Source organism: Meira miltonrushii (assembly GCF_003144205.1).
Source record: "Meira miltonrushii strain MCA 3882 unplaced genomic scaffold FA14scaffold_1, whole genome shotgun sequence".
Lineage (NCBI taxonomy): Eukaryota > Fungi > Basidiomycota > Exobasidiomycetes > Exobasidiales > Brachybasidiaceae > Meira > Meira miltonrushii.
Window position 1 is genome coordinate 762,209 of NW_020289943.1, and position 26,373 is coordinate 788,581.

General features: G+C 42.4%; 10 protein-coding genes across 10 annotated transcripts; 6 read left to right on the top strand and 4 right to left on the bottom strand.

Moving 5' to 3' along the window:
* Nucleotides 1-2,811: 2,811 nt before the first annotated feature.
* On the top strand, nucleotides 2,812-3,669 carry FA14DRAFT_176065 (uncharacterized protein; the record flags this gene model as incomplete). Its single annotated transcript, XM_025500637.1, has 1 exon — nucleotides 2,812-3,669. The coding sequence occupies one exon, from the start codon at nucleotides 2,812-2,814 to the stop codon at nucleotides 3,667-3,669; it is 858 nt and encodes a 285-aa protein (XP_025357062.1).
* A 719-nt stretch (nucleotides 3,670-4,388) lies between these two features.
* On the top strand, nucleotides 4,389-5,925 carry FA14DRAFT_176066 (uncharacterized protein; the record flags this gene model as incomplete). Its single annotated transcript, XM_025500638.1, has 3 exons — nucleotides 4,389-4,394; nucleotides 5,439-5,823; nucleotides 5,894-5,925. The coding sequence occupies 3 exons, from the start codon at nucleotides 4,389-4,391 to the stop codon at nucleotides 5,923-5,925; spliced, it is 423 nt and encodes a 140-aa protein (XP_025357063.1).
* On the bottom strand, nucleotides 5,903-8,206 carry FA14DRAFT_140693 (uncharacterized protein; the record flags this gene model as incomplete). The annotated part of the gene is made up of 3 exons (XM_025497106.1): nucleotides 5,903-6,729; nucleotides 6,799-7,114; nucleotides 7,196-8,206. The coding sequence occupies 3 exons, from the start codon at nucleotides 8,204-8,206 to the stop codon at nucleotides 6,257-6,259; spliced, it is 1,800 nt and encodes a 599-aa protein (XP_025357064.1). The 3' UTR covers nucleotides 5,903-6,256.
* Nucleotides 8,207-8,470: 264 nt separating this feature from the next.
* On the top strand, nucleotides 8,471-11,968 carry FA14DRAFT_159140 (uncharacterized protein). The gene has a single exon (XM_025498073.1). The coding sequence runs from the start codon at nucleotides 8,505-8,507 to the stop codon at nucleotides 11,880-11,882; it is 3,378 nt and encodes a 1,125-aa protein (XP_025357065.1). The 5' UTR covers nucleotides 8,471-8,504; the 3' UTR covers nucleotides 11,883-11,968.
* A 734-nt stretch (nucleotides 11,969-12,702) lies between these two features.
* FA14DRAFT_140699 (uncharacterized protein) lies at nucleotides 12,703-17,849 on the top strand (the record flags this gene model as incomplete). Its single annotated transcript, XM_025497107.1, has 2 exons — nucleotides 12,703-13,248; nucleotides 13,579-17,849. Exons 1-2 carry the CDS (start codon nucleotides 13,125-13,127, stop codon nucleotides 17,847-17,849), a joined length of 4,395 nt encoding a protein of 1,464 aa, XP_025357066.1. The 5' UTR covers nucleotides 12,703-13,124.
* Nucleotides 17,850-18,269: 420 nt separating this feature from the next.
* On the bottom strand, nucleotides 18,270-22,064 carry FA14DRAFT_166348 (sodium transport ATPase; the record flags this gene model as incomplete). Its single annotated transcript, XM_025500021.1, has 2 exons — nucleotides 18,270-21,551; nucleotides 21,965-22,064. The coding sequence occupies 2 exons, from the start codon at nucleotides 22,062-22,064 to the stop codon at nucleotides 18,334-18,336; spliced, it is 3,318 nt and encodes a 1,105-aa protein (XP_025357067.1). The 3' UTR covers nucleotides 18,270-18,333.
* A 415-nt stretch (nucleotides 22,065-22,479) lies between these two features.
* On the top strand, nucleotides 22,480-23,121 carry FA14DRAFT_176071 (uncharacterized protein; the record flags this gene model as incomplete). The annotated part of the gene is made up of 1 exon (XM_025500639.1): nucleotides 22,480-23,121. The coding sequence occupies one exon, from the start codon at nucleotides 22,480-22,482 to the stop codon at nucleotides 23,119-23,121; it is 642 nt and encodes a 213-aa protein (XP_025357068.1).
* FA14DRAFT_6583 (concanavalin A-like lectin/glucanase) lies at nucleotides 22,817-23,975 on the top strand. Its single transcript, XM_025502658.1, has one exon. The coding sequence runs from the start codon at nucleotides 23,149-23,151 to the stop codon at nucleotides 23,932-23,934; it is 786 nt and encodes a 261-aa protein (XP_025357069.1). The 5' UTR covers nucleotides 22,817-23,148; the 3' UTR covers nucleotides 23,935-23,975.
* Nucleotides 23,976-23,978: 3 nt separating this feature from the next.
* Nucleotides 23,979-24,416, bottom strand: FA14DRAFT_117622 (Rhodanese-like protein; the record flags this gene model as incomplete). Its single annotated transcript, XM_025496242.1, has 1 exon — nucleotides 23,979-24,416. The coding sequence occupies one exon, from the start codon at nucleotides 24,414-24,416 to the stop codon at nucleotides 23,979-23,981; it is 438 nt and encodes a 145-aa protein (XP_025357070.1).
* Nucleotides 24,417-24,665: 249 nt separating this feature from the next.
* On the bottom strand, nucleotides 24,666-26,004 carry FA14DRAFT_166349 (uncharacterized protein; the record flags this gene model as incomplete). Its single annotated transcript, XM_025500022.1, has 2 exons — nucleotides 24,666-25,151; nucleotides 25,215-26,004. 2 exons carry the CDS (start codon nucleotides 26,002-26,004, stop codon nucleotides 24,820-24,822), a joined length of 1,122 nt encoding a protein of 373 aa, XP_025357071.1. The 3' UTR covers nucleotides 24,666-24,819.
* Nucleotides 26,005-26,373: the final 369 nt, after the last annotated feature.

Consider the following 26,373-nt stretch of genomic DNA (forward strand, 5'->3'; position numbering starts at 1 on the left):
TGGTGACATAAATGTACTCATGTGTAATCCGTGACATAATGAATGGCGTATTATGATGTGCTTTTCGCAAACAGAGGATAACAAGAACCTCTTCCCTATCTCAACTGCTCTTCAGACGACGACTTATCGTTATTCACGGAAAGTTCCTCAAACGACTCAGGTGCTCTCTGTTTGAGCCTCTATGGTGAGAATTTGTACCTTGCACCGTCAGATAGACTCAAGAAAATGCCCCGAGTGATTGTTGATCACCATCAATCCGGAAAAGTGTCATAGCCTACCTTCATCCCTCTGCGAGCAAGATTAGAAGATCAAGCATCGCATTTCGTCGTTATTTTCCACCGAAACGTTGAACGGAATTTCCAATCGGATCGAATATTGCACGTAATCCAGTTGATGATTATTGTGGTTGTAAGGACGGGCACGTTGGCAAGGTGAAGTGATCGATGCGGTTTCGTTTGGCAAGGAGAGGAGAAGAGAAGAAAAAGGAAAAGAAAGATAATTGGGGTCAGCTTCGGCAAGGCATTAGTACCCCACTGTTGGTGCCCTGAATAGAGGGGATTCAACGCGGGATGCACATTAAGCGAAGATACGCTGAGTGAGACGGTAATTCTCACCTTTTGGAACACGAGAAACCATTAATCCAAGATGACGGCTATCAGAATAGATTGTGTTGATCCTCGGAGAGATTTCAACGGTACGATTAACGATTATAGGCTGATGAATGCGGGTCTATCTTCTTTACCCGGTCGCTATTCTTTTGATGAAAGATTCATTCATTCCTACGTTTGGATTCTTGAACCTTGACTTTTGCACTCGAATCCGAAAGAAGTTGACATGAAACCGAATGATGCGCGGATAAGTGGTCTCAATTGATCTCTGATCTCTGATTGATTGGCTGAGTCGCATATTCATAGAGCATCTAGTCGAATGATCCGTTTCGGAAGACGATGAACTCGTTCATTTTGGATGATCCGTCACCATAAGATCATATTGACGATTCATACTTCCATCAAGAGGTAATCTTGTTGCCAAGGATGCCAGCACGTTCCCGGGGAAGCATCCAGTAAAAAGTAAACATCCTTTTCCGCTTATAAAGGAATTAACGAGTGTTGATAGTGTTTCTTATGGTCATCTTTGCTGGCAAATCGAATGATAATCGCAATGATGGTTTTGAGGATACAATTAGTCATTAAAACAAAAAGCCATAAAATGTTATTATTAATTTGTAACAACAATATTCAAACTCAGATTATTTGGACAGATGAATGCGCAATCATTTCTGCCCTTTCCACATTTTTCCCCTTCTGCCCGAAGCGCGAGTGCGAGATGCACAAAGTATGTTTTCCCTCTCTCTCAAGCTAAGAATGTAATTCATTTAATTGCCAATTAAGCTCAACCAGAAAGGTACATATAGACTGCTAGTCTCCTTGTCTACCCAAGAGAGAAAGAGAAGTAGCTCTTGGGTTTTGTATTGTTTTTTTTTTATTACAAGGAGGGGTCCAAGGGTTTCATATTGTGCAGTTGCATTCAATTTCAAAGAGAAATGCATAAAGCGTGCGTGTTGTGTTGTGCTGTACGACGCCTTTTTTTGCTTTAGCGCCGCGCCTTTCTTAAACGCGTGTTTAACTGTTTGATTAAAAAGGGGGCAATTGATCACTATAACGCGTGCATATTCAATTTAATTTTTTTAAACACACGGTTACGGAAGTAGATTTTTAAAGGAGATCTGAATTAGACTTTTAACAAAAGAAAGTGCTTTTTTCACCGAGCATATCCGTAAAAGAGGAAATCTTGATGTCTACCCGCCAAGGCTATAGGTAAGGTTCTTCATGCAGATAGTAGTAATTGCATTCTGATACTTACGTACGTAAAGGTATTAGTTATATAAGAACTCAAAGTCAATGCTGGATAAAGAAATGATCAATGATATACAAGTACGGTATTTAGTCAGGTTGGAAGACTGTGTTGAGTTTGAAATCTTCACGCTTTACTAATGTTTAGTCCTCTATAAGGCCAGCATAGAGGTCGATAGCAATGGGACTAAACCTTTATCGTAAGCTTTGCTTATGAGCATGTATGATTATATCATCTTTGCAATATGTCATCATCATTTGCAGATATATCTCATAAGCACTTATCTAGATATGATCTTCCTCGGATTTCCTTCAAGCGGTTTTACCCCTTTTACCCACCCGCGGGCCTTGGATTTGCACGCGGAATTCGGTTGTGCCTGAACTGATATCAGAAGTTAACGCCGCGCTTGCTGGGCTGATTTAATGTATGTACGACGGCATTGTGTGTGCCTTTTGATGCCCAGAATCTAACAGTTAAATTGCTATGCAACACTGCACGGCAAGCTTTACTCTGCTCTGCGCAGCGCATTTCGGACTTATCTTGCCGCCCTAAATTAAGGTAATGTCAAGATACTTGGCTATATGCTTCAACAACAAACACACAACACATCATTTGCCGATAAGCCGTAATTTTAGAAGTAATTTCGGAGGTGAACGTCTTTGGGTAGATGTTTCTCCACTCACTCGGATTAAAACGTTCCTGAATAATGAATGCATGCAGCCCTTCCTCCTGTCAAAAAGGTAAATTTCATGCCGAAATGCAGAGTCATTAACCTCCTTTCTCGGCGCATATAATGATGCTGAGCACAGATCGAATAATATCAAAAATCAATAGCAAGCATTTCTATAAATATAATCCCCCTCTTTTTTGTTGAATATTCTTGACGGCCCCTTTTCTTTTCCTGTTATCAATCCATTCATTCTTCCCCTTTTACTGAAAGGTGACTTCAACAACATCATGGCTTCAATCCATCACGCTTACTACAATTCACAACATCCAGCACGTCCTTCAGAAAGGATGGATTCATACTTTCCACCTTTACCCAAACAAGTGGAATCAAACACACAAAGCAAGATGGCTATCAACAGTAAACGTAGCTCTTTAGACGGAGCATTTACTCGACCGAGCAATCGTACTGTCACTGCTGCTGCATTCCAGAGACATTCAAGAGCACGCAGTGAAGGATCAGGATCACAACAAGAGGGATCTTCAAATCCAATCAAGCTAACACCACCTCAAGCTCCATTCAGTCGTTTAGACAACAGTGCTGATACAGAGACACATGATGAATTCATGTACACTCTGCATGGCAAACGAGCTTCGATCACCTCTTCTTCACCTCTGCGTACCCGCACTGTACAAGCAACCGAAATGAAACGATCTTCACAAATAATGTCTTCGTTCAATTCTCATTTCAGTGACGATAGCGATTCATCCGATGACGAAGAAGGACCAGAAGAAGAAGAAGCAGACAGTTTCGAGACAAACTTTGAAGGAGAATCATCAACAAATTCAACAACCCATTCAAGTCCATCACAACATCCCGTTCAACTTTCATCTTTCACACCTCCAAAAACACATGATGAAGTTGAAAGTATGATTAATAATTTTGCCATTCTTATGCGATCTTCTTCTCACCGTCAAAGGTTAGCTTCTGTTCATCTTGATGCCGATAAATCAAGATTCAAACGACAATCGGATCAAGTGCGAACGGCGAAAAGTGATGATGAAGAAGATAGAAGAGGTCGTCAAATGAAAAGTCATTGGTGGCATGAACATGAAGAACAAAGGTCACCGCTAGGACGACACCTTTAAGTTCGTTTCGTTGATTTGATTCATTTTGTATATCACCTAATCTTATATCTGTATATTTGGTCACCTAATCCTGTAACTTACTTTGCGATACCTACTCAGAATTCAATTGATTTGAATCACGAACGAAACATTAGAGTGACGGAGAACTTTTGTCTGAATTCTACCATATGGGAAAAGTGTGGTTGTTGAACGCTTGTTACGATCACTCTTCCCAATCAATACAAATGCAATCTTATTTTAATGATTGTGTCTTATTCTTAACATTTTTGAGACACTACATAAATGCGATCATCTCATGCCTTTTGGGCAGCTAATGTATATCAGGGTAAGATGAATGCTTGCAAATGATCCTCGAAGCAAAAAGAGAATGCAAAAAAGGAATTAGAACTGCAGCACCCAGGATTCCCGCGTGGTCCCCCACCGCAGTACTGACTAGGCGATACCGTGCTTGACTTCGCAGATCGGACGGGATGCGGTACTTTCACGGTTCTGTGGCCGCAGATATGAGAAGTGGGTCAAAGGTTGAATATATACTGAAATGTTGAATAAAAGTATCTTTAACACCCAATCGTCGATTTGGAGACATTCAATCATCATCATTCCATTGCTCAGATAGTACATGTGAATTGAAGGCGAGGCAAAATGGAGCATTACGGCTCAGCCTATTAACAGTGAAGAGAAAGTTGGATTTCAATAGTGGTGGTGGTGAGAGAAACAAAATGATAGTAGGGGTACTTTTAACCTATGTTCTCCCTTGTATGCTTTTTGATTGCTTGCCATTGGGTGAGGTACGACAACCACAGTTCTAACATTGATCAAGTCCTATACACAGTTCATGGACTTAATCGACATTATGATCAGTTGGCAAAAAGAAATGTCATTAAAAAATAAATAAATTGAAATCGTGAATCCGCTGAATGTTTATAGATTTCATCTAATGTATTCTCGAGGATGACCAAGAAATGTAGCTGACAGCGAAAAGAGCCACATTTCTATCTTTCTTTCCGAGAGAATGTTAAATATTGTTACGTATTCGCTCGAAATTTATCGCAATCACGATCCCCTTCCTGTGTAAATTATCCAGCTTATGTCAGCAGATAATTAATTTATCAGAAGGGGAATGTGCTCGCGTGTCTCGGTGCTTGTCTTGCTGGCGCGTTTGAACAGATCTTTGAAAAGACCCCTAAAGAACATTTGGATCTCATACGCAGGCACAAATCACGATTAGGTTATCATCACAGTGTTATAATTGAAGGTCGCTATTATGGTCCTATAGCATGATTGCTGATCAGACTTTCGATGTTATGAGAAGAAAGTCAACAGTGAATTATTATCTAACACCTTAGTATTGCACAACAAATGCACGCTTAAGATATGGAAGATCGGGAGGAAGAAAGATTGGCATGAAATTGCACTGCACACACACACACTGCGCGCGCTCTCAGTGATAAACGAGAATCTACTTTCTACGCGAAGCAGTACATTGGCCGTGCACGACATTAGACTATTGCCTCCTGTTTTATGTTGTACCAATATTCTCATCAAAACGACCAACAACAAACAAACTACAAAAAGTAGAAATACTACATAAAATTGATCACCGAGAATGGTAAGTGCAGGGAGAGAGATAGAGAGCATTCGGGGTGAAGAGCGGTCGGATATTACAGATTAGGCCACTCCCAAATCGCCCAAACAAAGGAACATCTCGTCTCGATAAGGTACAACCGGAACATTTCTACTAACACATCCAATTCACACCCTCAATACAGTCTTCCGGAGTTAAAGTGGCACCAGAATGCCTAGAGGCTTTCCAATCTTTGAAACTAGGAAAGAAATTAAAGTATATCATCTTCAAACTTTCTCCCAACAATACCGAAATCGTTGTCGCAAAAACATCCGAATCATCAAACTATGACGAATTCTTGGAGCATTTACAACCGGCCGAATGCGCTTATGCCGTTTACGATGTCGAATATCAAAAAGGTGAAGAAGGAAAGAGAAATAAAATTTGCTTTTTCACTTGGTCCCCCGATGACAGCAAGATTAAACAAAAGATGTTGTACGCTTCTTCAAAGGATGCTTTGCGTAAATCACTCGTCGGTATTTCTTCAGAAATTCAGGGTACAGATATGAGCGAAGTTGCACACGAGACAGGTGAGTGGTAGAGTAAATGAAAGGGAAAATTTTTTGATAAAGCTGACATCCTTCTCCCCCCCAAACACAGTATTGGAAAAGGTTTCTCGCTCATCCTTCTGAACGCTCGATCACACTTCGAATTGATCCTTTTGTGTGGTCAAATCATGCAAGCCCCTACTGTCGCTCTCGCTTACGTTTTTCTAAGGCACAAGGCATTGAAACAATAATCATCAGCGATGTTCTGCTCTTTAGATGGCCGGTACATTATGAAATGAAAGCACTGTAAAGTTTTGTTGGATTATTCCAATTCATCTAGTTATTCGATCAAATCTGGGCTGAGAGTGTTTTGTCAGGTAAGGTCATGATTAAAATTCGATTAAAATACAGTTGAAGAAGCATACAAGAAGAAATCCATCATCAAAAAGAGAAAGGATAAACTTAAGAGCAATGATTAAGCACTCTGACATCCCCACGCGGCCCAATCGCTTTCGCCTTCTTGTGGCTCCTTGTCGTCTTTGGTAGCATTTTCTTTTTGCCATGGACAGTTCTTTCCGCCATGTACAAAGTCAGAGCCATACAGTTGTTCTAGGTAAAGAGCAACAGCGTTACGGGCTGAAAGAGTGGCTGTCTCCATCGTACTGATAAATGTCTCCATTGCGTTTAAGAAGTAAAGATTATCGTCTGCTTTGATTTTTGGGAATGTCGTCGTTGGAGTTAAATACGGATAAGCGTCCCATTCTTTTCTATATGTCCAAAGGATACTGTCTTGACCAAAGATTTCGTTCAATTTATCATCGCTAAGACGTTCTTGAGAGAATAGTTTGACAATGTGATCTTCTTTTCCTTCTTCTGTTCGTGATGGAATCTTTTCAAGATAAGTTAGCGAATTGAAATCAAGCTTTGGTCCACGATTCTTGTCATCTCCTCCACTCCAAGGCCACCATTTGATCCTTTTCGTATTGTCTGTGCCTTTTGCATCTTTTCCTTCTTTACCATCTTCTTTTCTCTTTTTCTTCTTTTCTTCTTCTTCTTCTGCCTTTCTCACGGAGGCATGACTCGTCAAGATACTGTTGGGGATAACGTCTTTTTCTCCTCGTCCAAAGTAAGCCGGATTTGGTTGGTCTGCCTTGGTAATGACGAGTGTGACATGCAGATGGACGTATCTGGGTGTCGGGATGACTGCGTTTGTATTCAACAGAGTGATATCAGCCGAATGCCAAGGTGCAGCAATAAAGACTGCATCAAACAATCCACCATAGCCCGACTTGGTTCCGAGCCACCACTTTGTCGTTGAACCAGCTTCAGTCAGCTCCCGCGAATCTGTCTTTAGATAGCCAAGTGATCGTGCTTCTTTCTCGTCAATCTTATCAGCCTCAATAGCCTCTTCCACCGTTTTGAATTTAGCAAGTCCGGTAACTTCTCCGTGAATGCCCAGTCGCAAATGTAATGCTTCACAATGCCCAAGCATACTCTCGAAGATCTTGTAATTTCCGCCAACAACTCCTGTTGCGCCACTTGCTGCCAAAGAGACCGATCCGCCAAGTCCGTGTATAGAATAAACCTCTTGTCCGTAATTCACCAATGTAGCAGCTTCAATGATTTCCTCAATGAAAAGTTTCGACACACTTTGCAAATAAAAGTAATCCCCAGCTGAACGAGCGACCATTTGATCAAAACTCATCGCTTTAGCTAAATCTTCAATGGTACGCCAAGGGTATCCGCTTTCTGTGTTGGAGGATGAGTTGTTTGTATCAGTCGCTTTTTTCTCATCTTTGGATTTGTGCATGTATGCAGGATCATAAAGACGCAAGAATGCATCTACCGTTTTACCGACAAGCTTTTGGGTCGTCAAAGGAGAATAGCCGTATCTCCAAAACATCTTGGCAGAATTCCACCAGCCGTCATCCAATCCTTCGATCAAGAATTGCTGTCCATCCCAAACACCCGTTACACCATCTTCACCAAGCTTTGCTCCTGTTTCCAGGTTGAATTGTTTACTGGCCCTTTGCAAATTTTTGTTCACGTCTGCAAAAATACTTGCACCTAATTCGATCGCCGGGAGGTTTTCGTCATCATATGCATGTACGACAGTCGTTCGACCACCTATTCGTTCATCTCGTTCAAATAGGGTAATATCAATACCTTGCGCACCGAATCCCAAATTTTCGAGCTTGGTTTGTGCTTTTGATAAAAAGTATGCTGCACTTGATCCACCTGCTCCTGCACCAATGATTGCTACCTTTTGTGCACGAGTATATGCTGCTTTTGCGTTACCCAAAGGTTCCGAGTAATTGACTTGTGGTCCAGATTGGAATACGATTTGATTGGGTGCAAGTTGCGCTAGGGAGGCCAAGCCATTCAGCGTACAGCTCAATAGAGCGATCAAGGCTAAAGATCGCATTGTGAGCACTGTTGTCGACAGAGTAAATGATCGTTGATTGCCTTTAAGATGGTGGGAGGAGGATGTGGTAAGTTACTCACACCCCTTTGTTCACTTACTGCTCTCCACCTTATCAGCACGTACCTACGCTTTGAAATGCACGGGCATTACACACACACAAACAAAAAAAAAGGGTCCGGAGCTAAAATGTCAATGCTTGCAGCAAAGGTGCATAATAGGGGCAAGAGAAGGTGAAGCGGAAGAAGATTAGTCTTCATGACCACCATTGCTGAAAGGTGGGATGAAAGGTGAATGAAACATGGCAAATGGTGTAAAACCAAAAGGGTACGCCTCTGTCTCTTCAAGAAGTGCCGGAAGCAGTTATTCACGCTTAGGTAGAAGGAGGTCCTCATCTGCAAACATACCCCAAGATCAGGATGATAGCTCATCTAGCGAAGATGAAATAGAACATATAGAAGAGCCCACTGCTTCCGACATAAGAAGAAGGGAACAGTCCGAAATCGATCTGTCACGACAATTTAACACAGTCAAGTATATCAAAGAAAAGGCGAAAAAATGGAAAATATCAGAATCATTCCTGAAAAAGGTGGTGAAATGTGTGATCGCTTATGCTTTGGCTTCGTTGTGCACATATGTCCCATCTCTTTCGCACCAATTGGCCGTCTTACTTCCCAACCATGACCCCTCAAAGATGGTGCCAATCTCAAATCTACACTTTATTGCTACTGTGGCAGTTTACTTTCATCCTGGAAGATCTGTCGGTGGAATGGTGGAAGCAAACATCTTTGCCCTTTTCGGTTTCGTATATGCAATCACTCTCGCTCTCACCTCAATGACGATTGCAGTCTATCTGCACGAGAATGACTTTCCCTTAACGAGCAACGCTATAAGTATCATTCTCTTTGTTGGATTTGGCACTTCTCTGGTCGGTTTTGCTCGGGTACGTGTTGGAAGGCCGACATTCAATACCGCATGCTCCTTGATAGGTGTTTTGATCTTTACCGTTATCGTGAAGGAAGGTTCTTCTCATCTCGGTCACTTTTCTACAGATAAGATCTGGCAAGTAACTTTGGTCGTGTTTGTTGGAGTTTTGATTTCAAATGTAGTCTGCTTCACGATCTGGCCGCAAAGTGCTTGCACCAGCTTACAGTACGACATTCAACGAAACCTCAAGAGTTTTTCGACCCTGTTACGGGTTTTGACCAAAACATTCTTGATGGAAGATATCACTGAATTTAGTATCAAGTCTAAGCGAATCAAAGCAGCCATTGATAATCACCACGATTCATTTATCAGTCTGAAAAAAGACTTAGAAGAGGCAAAGCTCGAAGCGCCTTTTGATCAGCGGATACGAGGGAGAATATCAAGCTATGTGCGAGTTGTTGACAGTCTGAACGTCTTAGCACAACATCTTGGAGGTCTACGTACCAGCTGTACTTTGCAGCATGAGATGGTACAATCCTCGCCAGGACACCAAGCAAGATCTAGCTCGACAGGAGCTTCTAGAGGCTTCACTACATCTGTCTATCTCGATGGCGATGGACAAGATACTTCGGTCACCGTACAATCGCCAACGGGCGTAGATGATCCAGACGAATTCATCACCCCTAAGAAGTCTAAGCCAAGACAATCTGCATTTGACCATTATCTGGAAAGTCTTGGGCCGCATGTACGAAGCTTGGTGTCAACCTGTGGCAAGACCTTGAAAGGACTAACGACTGCTTTCGAAGCAACGGTGAAAGGAATAGATTCTAGAGAAGGATACAAGAAAGACGTCCAAGATGATGAAACGTTTGACGTTATGGCTCAAAAGGTCAGATCAGCCTTGAAGGAATTCAAGCACGAAAGAACGGTGGCTATTAAGCGCTCTTATTCCGTCTACCCGCGCCAATCGGTTGAGGCAGAAAGTCTTGCCGAGATGCAAGGGCAGAAGTCGGATGAAGACGTCTTCCTTATTTTCTACTTCCTCTTCTTGATTGAGGAATTCGCAAAAGAACTCGAGAGACTCATAGAAGCATTAGAGATAATCAGGAAGGACGAAAAGCATATTCAAGAGAAACGTCATGGACCAATCTACACTCGTATGCTGAACTCTTTGAAAGGCCTTTTCGGTTTTCGCAATGATCGTTGGGGAAGATCCTCAAAAGAAGAGTCTTTCGGTAGCACAGTGTATGCGCTATTTATACGCAACACTCCCGCCTTTTCTCTGGCTTCTCCTCAACCTCATCATCCTGACACATCGCAAACACCTGCTCCATTCACGAGACGAGAAAAGTTGAATCGGACAGTATGGAGTTTGGGACAATTTTTCAAGCAGCCCGATACCAAGTTTGCAATCAAGACTGGATTAGGATGTGCGCTTCTTGCCAGCCCCGCTTTCATCGCAAGTACACGACCACTTTTTACCGAATTTCAAGCTCACTGGGCTCTAATTAGTTTCTTGGTTGTTCTTAGTCCAACTGTAGGTCAGAGCAATCAATTGAGTGTTCATCGAATCGGAGGAACGGTGGCAGGAGCTGTGGCAGCAACGTTGGCTTATTGGCTTTTCCCCGATAACAATGTCGCTTTGCCAATCTTTGGTGCGATCTTTTCTATTCCGTGCTTCTTTTGGATTATCGGGAAGCCACAATATGCATCTAGTGGTCGCTTTGTATTGCTGACTTACAACCTTACTGCTTTGTATTCGTACAATGTACGTAAAGTCGGTATCGAAGTGGAAGAGATTGCAATCCGACGTATGGTCGATGTGATCGTCGGTGTTGTTTGGGCAACACTTCTTAATCATCTTGTTTGGCCTACGGAAGCAAGACGAGAATTGACGAGAGGAGTGTCGGAATTGTTATTCAAATTAGCCTTTCTCTATCAAAAGCTGGTCTTGGCTTATTCATCTGCTGAAGCACCTTCACAAGAAGCTGAAAATGGATTTGGATCCCGTGCAAACACGATCGAATCTCAACCTTTGATTGAACGACATGGAGAGCTGAGCGAAATACAAACGATTGAGCTGGCATTGCAAGTGAATATCATCAAATTAGAAGGATTGTTGGCCCAAACCCGTCACGAGCCTAGACTGAAAGGACCTTTTCCGGTAGAGCAATACAGACGTTTACTGGGATGTAGTCAGCACGTACTCGATCTTCTGCATACTATGAATCTCGTCACATCCAGGCCGGATTGGCATACAGACGTTCGACAAGATTTTATTATACCAGTGGATGCTTCAGGCTTAAGACGCAATATGGTTGGCAATGTTTGTTTATTCTTTTGGCTTTTGGGTTCAGCATTCCACCTCAAAACACCTTTGCCTCCATTTTTTCCACCAGCAGAAGAAGCTCGAAAAGCAGTTTTAGAAAAGATTCGACAATTACCAGTCGTAAAAAGAAGGGCGATTCGTGGATCAAGTGAATATCTTCTTTATTTTGCTTATGCGTTAAGTATGAAAGATTTGATTCATAAATTGGACGAGATTGGATTGATTGCTCAACAATTATTTGGTGTGATGGGAGGAAGTATGAACGGATGGAATGAACAATTTATGATCTCAGAAGATGAACAAGAGCGATTGGATCGATATCTTTATTCGTCTACCGATATCTCCAATGCTAGCACTGACAATGCATTGGGCGAAGTAAGCTCGGCAGATAGAACATGTGATACCTTTGGACAGGTTCGCTGATCTTTATTCTCTTGTGACAGCAAACCTGTATACTTGTACTATTTTAGCATGTGTATATTTAAATCATCAATCAATTAAACACAGACCTGTACGCAAAGCCTTGCTGATAGAAGAAAAAAAAAGTCTTAAATGGAGGCCATTAGTGTGCTCAGACTTTGTTTACGGTGGCTTCCATTTGATGTCGGACATATGACAATGGAACAGCAAGATGTGGCTAAGTCTAATGAAAGCTTAAAAAGTGAGCCACTTAATAAACGTATGATGTGTACATTGCCATTGTTTCTCATTGAAGCGGGGAATAAGATGTCTTGTTTTTTCATTGAGATAAAAGCCACAAGAAGTCCGCCGCTCTAAGCTGATCTCGATCGCTGTGTACAATCAAAAGGACAGCTTACGCGATAGAGGCTGCATATCTTCTCTCTCTATGTGAGATCTATTACGGAATAAGCCGAGGGTATTGAATCGCTTCTTTTTATTTTAGTTTTTGTTGAACCCTATTATCCGATCTACACAGAAAACAGGCACTGCAGGTCAGCACACACAATACACAATAGGTGTAGACGTGTTTTTTTTTGCTGCGCGCGTCGGTCGACTAATGAATAAATGAAGGATCTGACTTGAGTGTTTATGTGTGTGAAGCACAGGTTGAGTGAGTGGATGTGCTGCTGCTATGCTATGTATTTTGATTGAGGGACTGAGCAGCAGGCAGCTTCCACTTTGTCTCTGGCAATTTGCATACATGCAAGCAAAGAGAGAGAGAAAAAAAAAGAGCAAAAGTCCCTTCTCGTATGCAGTCGTAACGACGAACATGTACGCTTGCTTGTACACACAACCTTACTAACCCAATAGCTTAGCAAGGGAACAATGAAAGATGAAGGCCGGGTGATTGGTACCATTCATACATTATAACTTCAATCACTTTTTTAAAAAGTGGCCTTTTCATCTGGTCAACCTTTCTTCGTTTTGAGGCTGTCTCGTCTTGAGGAGTATCATACGACAAGGATAGGCTGGCGTGATTACGTACTTTTGCAATTCTCATCTTTCGACTTATGCAACTTTTGTGACAAGGGCCACATCACCTTCAATACCAACATTGCACAGTCACTTTTGCAACACCTGGAAGCCTGATTAGGATTCGCATACTACACAAGCAATTGGACAACATAGCATTCCTTGTTTCTCGACCAATCACTCCATTTCAGATGCCCAGATAAACATCATCCATATCAATCGTTGCCCATCATGCCAACGCCACCTCAAAGTCCAAGTGAATTACGTTCACCGGGCTCGGCAAGCGGAGGTGGCCAAACACCTTTTATCTATCCGATTCGTTCAGCCGTTTCTGTTAAACCAGCAGGTTCATCCGGTCAGCATAACAGAAACGCTTCATTAAACGCATATTCTGCCTCGCAACATTCTCCCAAACAAAAGAAGCCAAGTTTACCCTCTGGTGCATCGGAAGAATTTCATCAAAAGCAAAAAACTCCCTTAACCCGTAATACGTTTGATCTTCGTGATCCGCCACCCAGTCGTGTTCGTTCTCCTACCATCGCCTCTTTACAAGAAATGCCATCCGAGGCATCTTCTCAGGACGAGGCAAGTTTCTTGGCAGGTGAGGATATGAATGCTGATTCGATCGAAAGAGGGAGTATATCACTGGATCCATCAGTAGATCAAATGCGTAATTTGCGCCTAGGAGATGACGCTCCCAAGCCTTCAGTACCTTTGATCAGATCGCCTCGACCACGATCAGCTGAGGGTGCTTCAAAGACTGGTGGTTCATCATTTGATGGTAATGCCAGTATTGATGAATCTTCAAGTGCATCAGTTCTACAGGCGGAAAAAGATCATATCGAATCAATGACTCTACCGAGATTCAAGCATGTCGCAACAGATCAAGGCCATATGGTCGTCACTGGACGAGAAGGGGAGATCACACGGTGCGAAGATGAGCCGATTCACATTCCTGGCGCAGTGCAATCTTTTGGATGTATGGTAGTCGTCAGAGAGGAGGAAGAAGGATGCTTAGTGGTACGACAATGTTCGGAGAATACAGGAGACATTCTTGGATTACCACCGGCGCATTTATTCAAGTTGGAGTCTTTCTTGGATTGCTTTGACGATGATCAAGCAGATGTGCTATGGGACAATATCGAAATGCTAAACGACTCTAAGTCTGATCTCGTTGAATCTGGCCCGAACGTATTCCAGATCAATGGGCGCGGCCAACAGCGGCCTAGACGACCGGGAAGATCGTGGAAAGCATGGTGTGCTGCTCATCGTGTGACGAATGATAAGCCCAAAGACAAACTTGAAACGGAATCGCTTAGCGATGATAGCAAGAAGATGGGAACTCTAGTTGTCTTGGAGTTTGAATTAATCGGCGATTCCATCAATCCAATCTTTCAAAGGAGCGCTCCTCCATCGCCTGGAGAGAATGAAACGGAAAAGAGTAGCAGTACGAGTAATATGAGCAGTAGAGGAATCTCACCACCTCCAAGTGTAACCACTATCGATTCGGATGGCACAACAAAAGTGAGTGCTGCAATCGCTACGGTGACCAAGGTTAAAGGCGGATTGGAAGGTATGCCATACGTTCCAACTCCTGAGCAATTCATGGAGTCGACACAAGCTTCTTCCAAACCACTCAAAGCTCTGCAAAGGATGAAGAGAGATTTCACCGGAAAACGTGAGCGACCCAGAAGGAAAAAGAGACCCGATAGCCCCACATCTAGCATAGCAACCGCGCAAGGTCCGGGTATGGGCTTGGATGATAGCGCAGACATGCTGGATATGTTTGGAATCTTGAGTCAAGTAAACGAACAATTCTCGGCACAAAATGATCTGCAGGCATTCTTGAAAGTGGTTGTCAGTATCGTACGAGAGCTGACTTGCTTCTCACGAGTGATGATCTATCAATTTGATGAAAAGTGGAACGGTCAAGTGGTGTGCGAATTGGTAGATTGGAATGATACCCATGATCTCTACAGAGGTCTACATTTTCCCGCGACAGATATTCCCAAACAAGCAAGAGATCTTTACATGATCAACAAGATTCGATTACTCTATGATCGCGATCAACCCTCTGCTCGGATGGTATGCCGTGAAAAGTCAGATTTGGAATCGCCCGTGGATATGACGCATTCATTCTTACGTGCAATGAGCCCAATCCATATCAAATATTTGGCCAACATGGGAGTACGTGCATCGATGTCAATCTCCATCACTGCATTCGATCAGCTTTGGGGCTTAATCTCTTTGCATACTTATGGATCTCATGGAAGACGAATTTCTTTCCCCGTACGTCAATTATGTCGATTGATCGGAGATTCGGTCTCACGCAACATTGAACGATTGAGTTACACCAGACGTCTATCAGCACGAAAGCTGATCAACACATTGCCGACAGATCGCAACCCCAGTGGTTACATCATTTCGAATGCCGAGGATTTGTTGAAATTGTTCGACGCAGACTTTGGTGTGATCGCTATTGGTAATGAAGCAAAGATTCTAGGACCTCTAAGTGCAAGTCAAGAAGTGTTGGCTGTTACCGAATATTTGCGTATCAAAAAATTCCAACAAGTGATCACCAGTCAAGACGTAGCTAGCGATTTCCCCGACATGGTTTTGCCAAATGGCTTAGAGGTCATTGCAGGTTTGATGTTGATTCCTTTAAGCAGTTCAGGTATCGACTTTATCACTTTCATGCGCAAAGCTCAAACCCGTCATGTTAATTGGGCAGGAAAACCCTTCAAGGAGGGACGTGAAGGGAAGGCTGTATTGGAACCACGCAAGTCATTCAAGATTTGGTCAGAAGTTGTCGTAGGCACTTGTCGTGCTTGGCAAGACGAAGAATTGGAGACTGCTTCGGTGCTTTGTTTAGTCTATGGTAAATTTATCAGCGTTTGGCGACAGAGAGAACAAGCCATGCAATACAACCAATTGAACAAGCTCTTGTTATCTAATGCGACCCACGAAGTTCGTACACCGCTCAATCATATCATCAATTACTTGGAAATGGCATTGGATAGCCCTCTGGATGATGATACACGTGAAAACCTGAGCAAGTCGCACATGGCTTCCAAAAGTCTTTTGTTCGTTATCAATGATCTTTTGGATCTTACAAGACATGAAGAGGGCAACAAATTATTTTTGCAAGAACCTTTCGATTTAGCAATGACCGTTAGAGATGCGGTAGAGATGCATGAATTGGAAGCTAAGAGAAGAGAGATTCAATTCACATTATCTACTGATCCCCAATCCTGTTATGTGATTGGTGATTCCGCAAGAGTTCGACAAATTGTCGTCAACACGGTCAGCAATAGTGTCAAATACACGGATTCGGGACATATTCACGTTGAAATGCGCAGAAGGACGGATGAAGAAATACTTGCTGAGTTGCCTGAAGGTTGCGATATGGAGATCGAATTGTCAATCAGCGATACCGGAAAGGGAATCGCACGTGAAAAGCTGGAAGCAATTTTCCGTGAATTTGAGCAGGTGGAAAGTGTGATTGCCGATCCGAACAATCGACGCGAAGATGCGATGTCCGGGTCCATGTCTTCTGGCAGTAGCATGGTAACAAACAGGCGAGGCTCTGCTGATGGCAAAGACAGTGGCATTGGTTTAGGGTTGGCTATTGTCGCACGTATCGTCAAGAACATCGGCGGTCAATTGCGCGTGGATTCAACAGTCGGTGAAGGAAGCAGGTTTACCTATTTCTTGCCTTTCCGTGCTTCCTCAGCATCAGAAGCCGCAGAGCGCAATGATGGCGGTGAGAGTAAGCTGCAGAGGAGCAATTCTATGGAAAGTGGCGGAAGTGGCAATTCGAGCGTAAAGAGTGAGATCAATTCTTTGGTGGAAGCTATTTCTGCTCCTCATCTTGACGAAAGCAAAGGATCAGCTTCTCGAAGGAGTTTCGACAATATGCGATCAACAAAAGGAGCAATCAGTTCAACCTCGCGATCGCAAATCGGTTCATCGAAAATGGAAGGACGATCTTCGTCGAATGACGGAGCGATTGCCATTACTGATTCCGTAGTTCCTTTGCGTAGCGTCAAGGTTGATAGACACGAACTTGATGCGGTGAAAGGGGGAGAGAAACATAACGTGCCTTCCAAGCTAGGAGCAACAGAACAAGCAGCTCCGTCCGCTCGGCCGCAACCTTCTTCAGCACCTTCAATGTCTAATAAATTTGCTCAAGGGAAAGGCGGTGAACGTGAAGATCCGCCATCTTCCGTTCCTATGCCTGATGCCAAATTGAATTTAGCGGAAACTCCCGAGCCACTTCCGACATCGACGAGTGCAGAATCTGGATCGTCCAATGCGCAACATTCTGGTGACACGGTAAAACGTGTCTTTGATCGCAGGAGAGCGAGAGCACAGTTGGTCGCTTCAAAAACTGAGACGGCAACGCCCAGTCCCACAATTAAATCGAACAAAGTGTCACCATTGCGCGTTCTCGTAGTCGAAGATGATCCGGTGAATCGTATGATCTTAAAGAAAAGGCTTTCCATGGACGGCCATTCGATCTTGTTGGCAGTCAACGGAGAAGAAGGTTATTTGAAGTTTGAATCAAACGGTAACGAAATCGACGTAGTTTTGATGGATCTCCAAATGCCAATCTGCAACGGACAAGATTCTTGTAGACGTATACGAGAATGTGAGGATAAACGAAAGGGAGAGGCACTCGCAAATAGGCCCGCTGCGCACGTTTTGAACGGCAGAATTCCCATCTTTGCCGTTTCTGCTACTCTAAACTACAGCATGCGTCAAGAAATGTGTGATATCGGAATGGATGGATGGCTTTTGAAGCCCATCGACTTCAATAGGCTTCGAGAACTTTTGAAAGGACTAACACATTTAGAAATCCGTGATCATGATACATGGAAGCCAGGTCACGTTTGGGAGAAAGGAGGGTGGCTATCAGAGCCTGCTAGTCGATTGTCTCAAACGCCCGCACCTTAAATATCACGATTTTAAAGAACTCAAAATATAACAATAGCCCAAAGTGGGGCTTTTTCGATTGATTTCAAGGAAGAATCTACCTCAATGGAGTCATAGTCTTCCATTTTTTGACACAGGAAATATACATGCAAAGTGGATTCATAATGGAAAGTAACAACAATGCTCGATTATTCTTTCTCAGATGCGATAATTCTTTCCATCGCATCTTTGTAATATGTTTTTTTTTTTACAACTTCTTCTCGTCATTACGCATTTTTAACATATAAAAGATATCTTTATTGCATCTCATAACATAATGTACTATTTTCCTTCATGTATTTTTAAGGATCGATCATATATACGTAGATCTTTCTTTCAATGGAACATACAATCCCAATTCTTAAAATGTGTTTTGATTATCATCTATTCAAAATATAGTATGCGACTTTAATAAATATACAAAAGCATGATGGTATCATTTGTGGGAAGGTAAGAACTAAGGAGATTATTTTTCAACTTTATTGTTGTTGGCAGTTTCTTCATCAAAAGAATGAGATCGTTGAGCGAATTCTTTTCTACGGAAATAAATTCTTTTGCCCCATTTCCATAATTCGATTCCACCAAAGAAGAGGATTGAGGTGATGATAACGATTGCCCATTCCCATGAAATTCCTTTTTGCAAAAAGACGTCATCATTGATAACGGGAATATAAAGGATTGCGATACTGAAACAAATTCCGAAGATGACGGAAAAGAAGAGAACTTTGTTGCTGTATGCATCGAATAACCATTGAGTCCAAATTGAATGACCTGAACGCATATTGAAGAAACTTCTACGAAGGTCCAATAAACCCCAAGCCAATAATAAGCTGAACCAGATCATTACCGTCAAAGTGGCCCCACGGGCCAAAAAGACAGGTTGGCAAGATGGGTTATAACCGGAATTGCAACCATCTCCCAAGAATGAAGGACCGAAACCGTAAAGACTGATTGTGAAAGTTGCCAAGCACAAAGCGGCCATCAAAATACCGTAAACGGCGCAATCCAACATCAATTCTGGTGGCAAGATACCGTGTGAAAGATCATCTGGTGGACGAGACATGATTCCTCTGTTTGCCTTTTCCATTCCCAAACCGATTGCAGGTAAAGCGGAAGTGAGCATGATGACAAACATGATACCGACAGGACTGATTGGGAAAACGGAAAAACCAGCGCCATCTTTAAATGCGAGACCGATTAAGAGTAAGAACGCTTGAGCGATATTTTGTGCCAAAAGATGTAAGACGAATCTGCGAATGTTATCAGACATTCTTCTTCCTTCTTCGATTGCATTTCCGATTGAGGCGAAGTTGTCATCGGTTAATACGATATCACTTGCATCTTTTGCAACATCACTTCCATTCAAACCCATTGCCACACCAACGTCAGCCATTTTGAGAGAAGGAGAATCATTGACACCATCTCCTGTCATTGCACAGAGTCTTTTGCGTCTATGCAAAGCTTCGATCATGCGTACTTTTGTTTGAGGAGCACAGCGAGCGATAACGAGTGGCAATTGAGGCAATTGATCGATTTCATCTTCTGAAAGACGATCGAATTGAGTTGCAGTCATGACGAGTGCATCAATTTCAGCTTTTGACATATTTCTTGTATCACGTGGTACGATTCCAACTTCCAATGCAATAGCTTTTGCCGTTCCAGGATGATCACCTGTTAACATGTGAACTTTGATTCCTGCTTTTCTGCAAACTTCTACTGCTCCTGCCGTTTCTGGACGAGGAGGATCGTATAGACCGATAAGACCCAAAAAGATCATATCTTTCTCTACGTCTTCACGATCGAGGTCAGAATCTTGATCGACTTCCGACTTGGTCAAAGGGCGCATTGCCAAAGCCAAAACACGCAAGCCACCTGCAGCCAAAGCTTCCATATTGTCCAAAACACGTTGTTTGAATTCATCGTTGATACTTTCATTTCCGGATTCCATCTGTACGGTTGTGCAAGCATCCAAAATACGTTCGACGGCACCTTTCATGAATGCTAAATGGCGATCGTTTTGTTTGTCTGTATAAGTGACTGCCATACGTTTGATGCTGCTATCGAAAGGATATTCGCTGATTTGCTTCCAAGGCGCTTTCTTCTTCCTTTCATCACGTTCACCAACGTTATCGTCCATCTTTGTAAGTTTCGTACGACCCCAACCGAATCTGCAAGCAAAAGTTTGAATTGCACATTCTGTTGGGTCACCATGAGCAAGCCATTCGTTTGTTTCATTATCTTTAAACACTTTTGCCGTATTGCAAAGAGAAGCAACGTTTAGGAAATTGGAAAATTTACCATCTTCAATCACTTTGCTATCACCTGCACTTCCATCTGTCATTGTTTCTCCGTCTATGCTTTGACTTTGTTTTTCGGAGTTGCTTTCATCGGATCCGGATACTTTTTCGCTTGAAGGCTCGACTTCGTTGCGGTAAACTTCTCCAAGTGTTGGATTGAAAGGCTCATTTGTTTCATTGACAGTGTATGTACCACGAGCAGGTAACCATGCTTTACGAACAACCATTCTTCCTTGGGTTAAAGTACCAGTCTTGTCTGAGCAAATGTCTGTAATTCCACCAATGGCTTCCAAAGATTCCATTCTACGGACGATTACGTTTCTTTTCACCATTGCTTTTCCACCTTTTGCCATCGTTAATGTTAAAACGGCTGTTAGACTGGCAGGAATCATGGAAACACCCGTTGCCACTGCGTAGATTGCTACTTCTTGTTGACCCCATGGACTTACGTTTCCAGTCAAATTTGCCAGGAATACAATGATTGCAAATAAGATTGCAATCAAGAACAAAATGATGGCTAACCATGATAATTTACGTTGAAGAGGAGTACCTTTTGTTAATCCTAAAAATGCAGCAACACGATCGTAAACGGTAAGAGCACCTGCTTGAACGTATCTATGAGGAAGTGCTTTACCATGTGCGTTACGTTTAACTTCACGAATCTTGCTGCTACGATCAGCACCACGTAAAGCGTCTGCGATTCTACCGATTTCGGTATTCATTCCTGTTCCAACGACGATACCCAAAGCTCTTCCTTTGGTAACACTGCTTGAACTGTATGCCATATTGATTCTGTCACCGACTGGAACGTCAATCTCTTCGGGATCCTTGTCTTTATCACCAAATGCGATTGCACCATCTTTGGCAACGGGTAATGATTCACCGGTGAGTAAAGCTTCGTCCGCTTCAAAGTTCATTGCTTCGACGATACGAATATCAGCGGGCACAGTATCACCAGTGACCAATTCTACGATATCACCTGGAACTACTTCTTCGGCTGGAATGCTGTATGTGTTTGCAGAACGAATCACTCTTGCGGTGGGAGAAGCTAGATTCTTGAGTGCGTTTGTTGTCTTTTCAGCACTGTATTCTTGAATGGCTCCGACTAAGACGTTTAGTCCGACAACGAATCCTAGTACACCTCCTTCGATCCAAGATCTGATACCGAGTGAAACGGCGAATGCTAAAAGGAGAACGAGCGTCATTGCATTTGCAATTTGTCTGAACAAGATACGTGCGATACTAATTTCACTTCCACCTTGCAGAACATTCTTGCCGAATTCTTCTCTTCTCTTTTCGATTTCTGATTCTTTTAAACCTTTTTGAGCATCAGTTTGAAGAGCGTTCAAAACAGGTTCAACAGGATAAAGGTATGCATGTTGAATTGCTTCTTCACGATCGATTGGTCCTTGTGGTGCGTTTGAAATTGTTGTTGTTCTTGGAAAATTCTTTTCAACCTTTTCGGCTGGTTTCTCTTTTCGTTTATGTTCTTGAAGTTGTTTTTCATTCTCTCCATTTGGTAGCGAGATTGAAACGCTTGTTGATTGCGTTTCTGTGCGCTTATCCATCTTGACCTTGGTGTGAGGATGAGGTTATGTATGTAAATGTCTACTTCTCTTCAGAATATATGCTATCACCTTTTGAATGTGAATAGCATGGAAGAGGAAAAGGGATGATGATGGGGGATAAGAAGAATGAAGACCGGCGGGATGATGTTGGTTTTTAAATGAAATGACATCTGGTCCAATCTTGGGTCTGTTGACCAAAAGATAAACCGTCGGATAGGCCAAGAATTTAGACAGTTCTTGGCGTACATGCTCTTGGGGAGGGAGAATTGATCGTTTTGCCTGTAAAGAGTGGTGATGTGCAGTTGATCTTTATTATCTTCTTTCATAATCATTTCAACGTGTACAAATTGTTCTCATTGCGATCTTTTCCCCTGTTATTCATTCCGTTCTCCTCTTCATCACTGCCTCTCTTTTGATCCGAAAGTGGAGTGTTTAGTGTCAGTTGAGAAGTCATGTCAAGCAACACTGTCCTGTCGGCGACTTTAAATTATTTTATTTTCAGTGCTGTGAGATAGGCACAACACCAGTCTCTCTGTCAAACCTGCCAAGAGCTGTGGCTTTTATCGAATTCTTGGCTTTTAGAGTAAAAGAAGAGACGCGTTTATTCTCTCTCTTGTCAACTTTAATCTTTTACCCCCCCCCCCCAAGTTCCTGCCAAGCAAAACAATCTTGGCATTCAAGCTCATTGCTTCAACCGGCGGTTAGATTCATTTCTTCCGCTCATACCCCGCCGCCGCTGACAATTCAATGAATAACGGCTTTCATATCCGACCTGCTCAAGAAGCAAAACAAGATTCAACGTTCATCTTACAAGCTCATGATTCAGCAGTGAGATATCTTACAGATACCGTAGGAAGTAATCAATGGGGAAATCAACCATTCAGTACAAGAGAAAGGGCAGTTACTCTCATCAAACAATTAGTCATCAAAAGTGAAGAAGAATTACAGGGAGATCAATATATAAGAACAGTTATTGCTGAAAAGCTTTCTCAAGACGGCAGACAAACAATCAAGTGTGGTGCTGCAACTGTGGATGCCGTCTTTCCAACATACGTCACAAACGTTGAAGAATTACGAGCGCATATTCGATCAACTATAGAATCCAAAGATTTCCTTTATTTAGATAGACTCATTTCCGATAGAAACACGCCGGACAATCTCAGTAAAGGTGTTGGAAAAGCATTATTGGATTATTGCAAATCCCTTACACGAAAAGAAGGAAAGAGGTTTTTATTTTCTGATTGTTTTGCCGGACCTCCTTTTGGTCTTCGTGAATATTATCAATCCCAAGGCTTTCGCATTATTGGTCCTTTTGGCGTTCCGAATAAACACGTAGACGGAACAGATTGGCCAGGCGTATTGTTGTGCTGTGATTTGATGAAAGAGTGAAGGGGGCTCTCCCTCTTTACAACCAAAATGACTTCCCACGCAACAGAAAACATTTACTGGACACCAGATCTTACAAAGCCAATCTCTCACTCGTTCACATACGATATAGGAGGACATGGATGGGGAAATGAAGAATTGCAAACGTACACTGATTCACCGCAGAATGCGTACATCACTGCACAAGGGGATGCGCTCGTCATTTGTGCAAATATAGAAAAAGACGATCAAAAACCTAATGGTGTTTCGTATACAAGTGCTCGATTGGTCAGTAAACAATGCTTGGACCTTGAGCGTGGATATGTAGAGGCACACATTCAAGCTCCTCAAGGTAAGGCGATTTGGTATGCGTTTTGGCTATTACCCAAGAAGCCTTTCACGTGGCCAGGTGATGGAGAGATTGATATCTGTGAGGGTTGGGATGGTAAACATGAGAATGGAAATTGTGCTCATTGGGGTCATTTTAACGGAGAAGATTATAACAAACACAGGGTACGCTATCACCCAATTTCAAAAGATCAACATACAACCGGTCACACTTATGGTTTTTGTTGGTCAGAAAGAGGATTGATTTGGTTCTTTGACGGAAAGCCTACAATGCGTGCGAATGTGCCAAAAGGTATAAGGCCATTCTCACATTTTCAAATCATGCTCAATATTGCCATTGGAGGAAATGTTATGCAAAATGCAAAACCTCAAACGCCTTCAACACATCAAATGTTTGTACGTGATTTGAAAATTTGTCAAAGTCCTCCTATGGGATGGTCCTCGTTTGATATGGCTTGGAAACAAGCATGCGATGGCAATACCATGTAAATTCTATTCTTTTGATCTTGGTTGTAAATGATATGGTCCTCTCTTTAACGATATTTCCAAGATTCTTCATCGTAATCTTCTACTAAGTCTTCTTCATTCTTGTACAATGCTCCGAAATTTGAGAATCCTTCACGTAAGACAGTGACATTCTGTTCTTGTTTGCTATCAATCTTTCCGGCTTGTATGGCATCTTCTCGTGTTTCCTTATAAATCCTTGCAGCTTTTGGACCACGAGCCTGTGAGAGGCTACAATGAAACAATACACTTTTTGCATTTTTTAGTTCTTCAACTAATTTTTCAACTTGATCAGGAAATTGCGTTGAAGGAATGTTTCTACAACCTTTTATATGACCTCCTTCGAAATCATCATCACGTACATCAATCACCGTCCAGCCTTTTTGACTGGGCTTACTGTTTTGCTCTCGCCATGCTTTGGCAAAGTCTGATGCGGTGATGTAGTTGTAGGATGGCTTGAATGACATTATGGCGTATTGTCTTGCTTGGATTGGTGCGTGAGAGGCTGTCCGTCGTGCAATACTAGCAAGTGACATGAAAGACCTTGGGATGATTGAACAATTTAAGAAGTTTTGTCGTTCTCAATCTCCACATACGCAGACAAGCGTTGAGCTATAAACGGCGTTTCGCCTGCTTTGCGCTAGCATATTTTCACAAGTCTAGGGTTCAAAGTTGAGTAAATCGTGAATATCATAAATGTTGAATCGAAGTTTAAAGGTAATGCTTGTCGATTGATTCAATTATTCCATTATAGCAAGAAAAGATGGTATACAAGTACCACATCCTCTGTGATTACAGGTATCAAAAGAAAATTATGATTTTAAAGAAATATAACGACGGTACGATTCATTTGATGTTCAAGAAGCGCATCTAGTGCTTACCATTAACGGCTTTGCCATTACCGTTTTGTTGTTTACCCTTAGCGAAGCCGTTTGCTTTGCTTTGTTGTTGTTGCTTGAAATAACTCGAGATGAAAAAGTTGGCAAACAAGACCAAAAGAGGTCCCATGTACAACGTATTACCAAGGATTGCAACAGCCGAACCAGTTGTTTCTATACAACTATCACGTTGACTTGCAGGGAATGTTGCTCTTGCTTGTGCGTATGTGCTCAATTGCATCAAAGATTGTCCTGCTGCAGATGCAGTCAAAGCACTCTTTGACGATCCAAATAGTGCTTTACTGAAACCGGATTGTGCAGTGGCTAACAAAGAAGCATCATGTCCGTTTGATGCAAAGATTGCAGATGGCAAAACTGATTTGACACCACTTCCCAATAATTGACCATAAACATAGACTGGGTCCAATTTGAGGAAATAGTACAAGTTCACCAACAATGTACCGCTTGCGATTTGTAAGATTTGCAAAGTTGTCAAATTTCTCTTCAACGTTTTTGGGAATGGTAATTTGAGAGCGGCACAGAAATAATAAGCATACATGAACGTATGCACACCCGAATTGAAAACGACAAACACCCAAACGGCTTGAGCTTGTAATCTGTATGCGATCCACATGCTAAACAAAGCACCGGCATGATGATAAGATTGCAAATTTCCAATCTTCTTGCCTTTGAGATACAAAATGATCGAATCCATCACTTCGTAATACTTTGAAAGATAAAAGATATAACTCCATCTACCGATCAAACTGTTTGTTGCGGGTATAGAGCATAATGCTAACTTTAAACCTTCATGTCCTGCTGCTCTCCAACCTTGAGCAAACAAGTCCAAAGCGACTGGAGCTGACATGAAGAAAGTGAAAAAGCTGTAAAGGCAAAGGCCGGCATTGTGAAGGATCACGACCGCTCTCAACACTTTTGCCTTGAAAGAGTCACCTTTTGTATGATCGAATCCACTCTGGAAATGATTGGCAGAATGTGCGATTGTATAGTAAAGCAAAGCGAAAGTGACTGGGACGGCTAATTGAAGTGACCAATCAAAGAATGTTTTGGGAAACACGTGTGCCAAAACGGTATCTTTGAAAGGGTAAGCCGGATAAGGTTGATAGTGGAGCAAATTTGACACTTTTGTGCCCACTTTGTCCAATGGGTAAGTCATCTTAGAAAGACAGAGACAGGATGATGAGGGAGGGAAGGAGGAGAAGTATTGATTATTTTCATTCTTTCAAATGATAGTTTTTTTTTCTTCTTCCTGTCAAGTTGTACGGCAAAAACCCAAGACCGAAGACCGGACCAAGAGAGACAGACGCAATATTACTAAAGAATGATTAGCGGCTTGCATCAGTCCTGACTTTCGGAGACTTTTTTGGTTGTTTTGCATTCCCCTTTCTTCTCGTACCCAGCTAACGGGGACTTCGGCTTAACATCATCTCCACACGCGGAAAACAATCACCGCACTAAAATACATTTAAATTAAATTAAATTAATTTCTTTTCCCCAACAAATCGTTCGCCTGTGGTTTGGTAGC